The 5,417-nt window shown below is 46.3% G+C and overlaps 1 protein-coding gene across 1 annotated transcript; it reads right to left on the bottom strand.

The window, feature by feature from the left end:
• Positions 1-182: 182 nt before the first annotated feature.
• Positions 183-4,386, bottom strand: tril (TLR4 interactor with leucine-rich repeats). The gene has a single exon (XM_008421625.2). The coding sequence runs from the start codon at positions 4,012-4,014 to the stop codon at positions 1,534-1,536; it is 2,481 nt and encodes an 826-aa protein (XP_008419847.1). The 5' UTR covers positions 4,015-4,386; the 3' UTR covers positions 183-1,533.
• Between the last annotated feature and the right edge of the window lie 1,031 nt (positions 4,387-5,417).

Genomic DNA, 5,417 nt, shown 5'->3' with positions numbered 1-5,417 from the left:
AATTCTGTTATCTTCACGTGGTTTTATGTCATTTTTCCTTCATAAAAATAGATGGGACGTTTGGTTGTTTGGGGGAAGAATTTGCATGAGGAACTGTTGCGGTCCACTCTGCCCCCTAGCGTCCGTTTGGGTGTAACGGTTTTGTGACCACATCAACCGAAAGAAACTGAAGCGCTTTGGGGTTTTTTTCCCAGCATGCACTCATAAATATTTCTTAACATATTGTTGCACAAACATTTTAAAGTGGTGTTTTCCCTTTTGTTCAAATGGCACGTCATTTATATTCAAGTATGTACATGTAAGTGTTCAAATCTTTATTTCAAACAAACAAATCTTTCATGTAAACATTGAAAATGAGTAAAGATGAACTTGAATGATCGACTCTTTGACCTTCTCGTGGTCTTAAAATACTTCTTTGTCTACAGATTGTTGCCTGTTGGGACTAAATGCTGGAGGCACTCCACCCGGTTGACTCAAACAAAGACACTAACCATTGCCAGAGTTCTCCAACATTAACACTGTTAGAGCCTCACACACAATTCAGGTTTTCCTTTAAACCTTTAGATTTATTGTTCCGCCTTCTGAAATACAAACGGTAGTCTACGTTTAAGCTCTGAGTGACAGACGTTTAAAATATTAATAGTTTTCAGCAGTATCATCAACATGAATGGACTTTGAAGCCTAAAGGTTACAGTATGACATTACATGAAAAATAATAATAAAAAAAGAGAGACTGCAGAGTCCAGATATCAAATCTGTCCTCTTCCAACGTGTGTTTCACCTGTCCCGTGTGAGTACGGAAATTTACACTTCTTTTTTGCTTTGCCAAATAAATCGATACATATAGACACAAAGTATATCATACATAATTAAATTGTCCACAAATGCTTCCATTACAATTTAGGCACATTGTTGGAGACATTTGCTCCCAGCAACTAGGTTATGCTCAATCTGGAGGTGTACGCACTTGTCCACACAGGAAACCCAGTGTGCATACTGATCTCCTTGTGCTTTTTTGTGTTTTGTTTTCTGCGTAGTATTAAACGACATTGTTATTTTTACAAAACGTATAAAACATAATACAAATAGCAAATCTGCCAACCAGCAGCCCTCATCACATACTGTACAAATTTTAGACAATACCATGTCTGTGAACTGGGTATTAGCACCATCGCTGAAATCAGTGGTACAACATCCAATATGTGCACACATCCACTCATAAAAAAAATCACATATGTTGAGACATTCTCAGGTGCAAGGAAATGAAAGAGGAAAAGGCCTCATTACGGAAAAAGGAAGTCTGAGAAAATGGACTTCCTCTGGAGTCTGAAATGATCATTATGAGCTCAGCTGTGCTACAGCTGAAGGAAATTGTTCTCTGTAAATAGAGTCAACCAAAGACAAATGTTCATGGCCTGGTTTTGCAAGGTGTATACAGTGAAAAACAGTTTGTTTGATTTTTTTTTCAAAGAATTAAACTTAGTCAACGTCAAATATTTCTTTCTATACCGTGCATTTCCATGTCTTTTTGTGTTAGTCAGAGAATCTCTGCATATTGCCGTCTCTGCGAACACCACAGCTGTCTAAAAAGCGATCACAAGGGAACTCAATGAGGTCTCCTTCCTCCAGGGGAGCAAGCCGAGCTGACCGACTGCTCTGGAAGCTGGTGAAGTCCGTGGAGACGGAGGTCGCTGCCACAGTGGGACGGAACGGTCTCCTGGTGGAGTACATGTGGCGCACGTGGACGGCTGACTTCCTCTTTTGCAGCCTCCTTCTGAGGCTCCGCCCAAGCCAGATGCCACTGATGACCAGTAGCAGCAAAGCATTTCCCACCAGTGTCACCACTGTCACCAGCTGGAGGTCAGACGTTAGAGAAGTACTGCCCTGACGGCTGGCCGCCTCGGGGAGGGTGACCAGTCCTGCACAGTGGTCACGGGGTGCCACGTGGCACACAAATCCGCCAACTACTCCTTCCACGCAGACCACATAGGTCACCCCCGAGGTGAGTTCGCGGAGGGTCACAGAGCGAGAATCTCGTCCGGCGTAGACGTAACGAGGGAAACGGTCCGGGTTGCCGAACCGGTCAAACAGAATCCGGTAGTGGACTTCGTGTAGGCCCAGTCTTGGTCCAGGGGAGTAGCGATGATGATCTCTGCTTGTCCAGTAAACGGTGACAGTGCTGGATGTCACCTGATCAACTGAAACATTGGTGATGAAATGTCGGTTGAACACACAAGGATCTGAGATAACGGGAGGTGCCTCGTCTCGATCTGACCTCAGGAGATCAAACTTTTCTCCTGGCTGGACAGGCTCTCTGGTGCTGAGCCATGTGTTTGTTGGATGGCTTGGTTTGGACGTGACTAATGGACCAATCTTAGGGATAACATTTGACCTGTGGCTTCCTTTGGTACGTCTACCAGCTGCCTCTGTAGCAGGTCGTGACTCTTTCTTTGTTTTCTTTCCTTTCAGGATAGAAGGTTCTGCTGCCTCCAGACCACCTTGGTCTCCTTGGATTTCTACCTCTTCTTGGCCACCTCTTTTCCTTTTCTCCCCTTCTCTCCTTGTCACTGTCCCTCCTCTGTTAAGCTGTCTTAAACCTTCTCTTTCTCCTAATTCGGTTTTATTTCTGTCAACTCGCTCCTTCCAATTCTCCTCACCTTTCCCCTCTCGATCTAACTTTGTTCCGTCTTTCCCATCTAGTTTCTTACGTAGGCCTCCTCCCCGACTGTCCTCAGGCCCAGATCCACTCTGACAGGAATGGTCCCAGTTCCCAAGGGGATGCAGTTGGGAGCTGTTCACATAGTCCAGATATTTCCCCCTCAGAGTTTCCGGGTAATGGCATTGCACAAACACAGTCAAAAGCTTTTGCTGAGAATGAGCAGCAGTCATCCATCTTTTCAAATCCTCAAGATGACAGTCGCAGGTCCAGTTGTTGCCGTGAAGATCAATGTTCTGAAGAACACCGTTGAAGGCAAAGATCTCACCTGACAGACTGGTGAGAAAGTTGTTCTTCAACCTCAGCACCCTTAGGTGTTTAAGTCTGGAAAAGGCGGAGGGGTCCACGCTAACAAGCCGGTTGTGACTGAAGTCCAGCACCTCAACCCTCTCCAAAGGGTCGAGCCATCCAGCGTTAATTTCCTCGAGCTCATTGCCATCAATCAGAAACTCCCTGAGGCTTGACAGTCCCCTCACTGCGTCTCTGTCCACGCGAGAAATCTTGTTGTTACTGAGGGAAAGTTTGGACAGCTTCTTCAGGTTTTGGAAGACGTGGTTTCCGATGTGCCCGACTTCATTTTCGGACAGCAGAAAAACGGTCAGAGATCTGAGGTGGGAGAAACTCAAAACATTAGAGAGGGCCGACAGCTTGTTGTGGGCCAGGTTCAGAAAGCGCAGGTTGGTCAGTTTCAAGAAAGCGTTTCTGTGGATGTGATGCAGTTTGTTGTGCTCCAGATGTAGATACTGAAGGTTGGCCAAACTTGTGAAAACAGAATCCTGCAGAACCTCTAACGAGTTACCATCCAGGCGCAGTTTAACAAGATTATCCAAGTTCAAGAAGTTCTCCGGCAGGATTTTCTTAATGGCGTTGTCATTCCCATAGAAAGTAGACAGTTTATGCAAAGACTGCAAACTCCCAGCAGGTAAAGCTGTTAAAAGATTATGCCCCAAGTAAAGCTCCTCTAGCCTGGACAGTTTCTCGAATGCTTTTGGGTGAATGGCTGCTATTTGATTGTACTGCAAATTCAGCCTAACGAGCTTACAGTACCGTGCGAAATCTGAAGCGGAGATGTTCGTGATGAAGTTGCCCCCAAGGCTCAAGATCAGCGCATCATCTGACACCCGCGCGGCAGCTTTGGGCACAGCGCGCAAGCCGCGGTTGGCGCACACGAGGTGCAGCGCATGCACGCAATCGCAGCGCTCGGGACAAAAATCCAACACCGGGGAGGAAGATGAAAACCCGCCGAGCGACAGCAGGAAAAGGCATATTCCCACCAAGGAGGAGCCGCTGGTATCCATCTCCACATTCGTTGTTCAGGTGTAGGCGCCCCGCTCCTCTGTCATGCCGCGGAGCGACCCCTCCATGACTCACGCCGTGATCCGAAAAGCGGCGCACACCTCAGGAGCATTTGCGCCACACGCGTCAAAAAAAGCAATTCCATTAGTCCAACGTGCTCTGGTGCTGCTCACCTCCCGAATGCATCCTCCATCCCCCCAAGTGGTCATCTGCTGCGAATTACAGAGCACGCGCGCACACACACACACACGCATGTGTTCTTCAGCGCACGCACACGCTGAAGAAGTCCCTCCCCTGCAACTCTGCGACCCTACCGGAGCCAGATGTGCACGCCTCGTCTCTTTACGCACAAGATTCAGCACCCCGCGCGCGTCCCGTGAAAGAGCGGAAGACCCTCTGACCGACTTTTGAGCGCGCGCGCCCCCACACCCACTGAGGGGTGATCCAAAGCGGACGCTGGAAGATTTGCTTCACATGGAACCCCAGGAGAACCCCCCTGAATGTATTTATTTATTTATTTATGTTTTATTCACCAAACTGATCCCTGTTTGTTTTTTTTTAAACACTTAGTAAAGCAATCCTAGCATCAGTTGGCCGTGAGGTGCGTCTTTCTGTCCCCCAGCAGAAAGCCTTCAATAAGTCCACTCATTTAGTCTGCATGCGCGCTGTGCAGTAACTATCATCTCAAAGTCTGTAATGTGATTTACATTCTTTCATTAAAGCGTCTGTTTTGGGGGGTGTTGGGGGGGGAGGGGGAAGGAGGGGGCGGAATAGGGAGCACAGATGGTTCGCATTTGTTTTGAAGAATTAAGAAGGGCGTACTGCTAGACTGCTGGAAAGACTTACCGAATGTGAATTAGAGAGACGCAGGGAGCCTAAATACAGTCTGAGGGGGGTGGATGAATGTTTAGTCCACAATTTTACAGACAGAGAGGAATGACTCAACCTGTGCATTAGTTTTCGGAACCAGGTGTTTAGCTCGCAATGACAAGATATCTGGACTTTTATGATAAACATGGGAGTCAGTGGCTTGGAGAAATTATGGCTCCTCCAGCTCTTGACGTTTTGTCACATCCTAACCCATAAACGTCAATGCAGCATATCTAGACTTTACACTAACTCAAAACAGTGCAAGGAATCAGATAGTTACCAAGACAATTGTGATTTTCAATGAAGACGGAAAGATTAAAAATAAGAATAATAAAAAAAGATGTAAAATCCAGTATATATTTTTGTTTCAGGGCTCAAAGGATCGAAAAAGGTTTGATGCATTTTCTTGTAAAGTTAACAGCAGTAGCTTCACAAGAGTCTGAGTTGGCCCCACCAAAGTAGTTTAAATTTAGATTGGAGGGGGAAAAAAAGAAACTACTGTATATTAATTTGCAATACTTCGTTGCAATAGCAA

This window comes from Poecilia reticulata, linkage group LG11 (assembly GCF_000633615.1).
Source record: "Poecilia reticulata strain Guanapo linkage group LG11, Guppy_female_1.0+MT, whole genome shotgun sequence".
Classification (NCBI taxonomy): domain Eukaryota; kingdom Metazoa; phylum Chordata; class Actinopteri; order Cyprinodontiformes; family Poeciliidae; genus Poecilia; species Poecilia reticulata.
This window is presented reverse-complemented; position numbering and strand designations above follow the sequence as displayed.

Excerpts from the sequence above, each read along its gene's own strand:
- tril (XM_008421625.2), bottom strand. The coding sequence starts at position 4,014 with ATGGATACCAGCGGCTCCTCCTTGGTGGGAATATGCCTTTTCCTGCTG.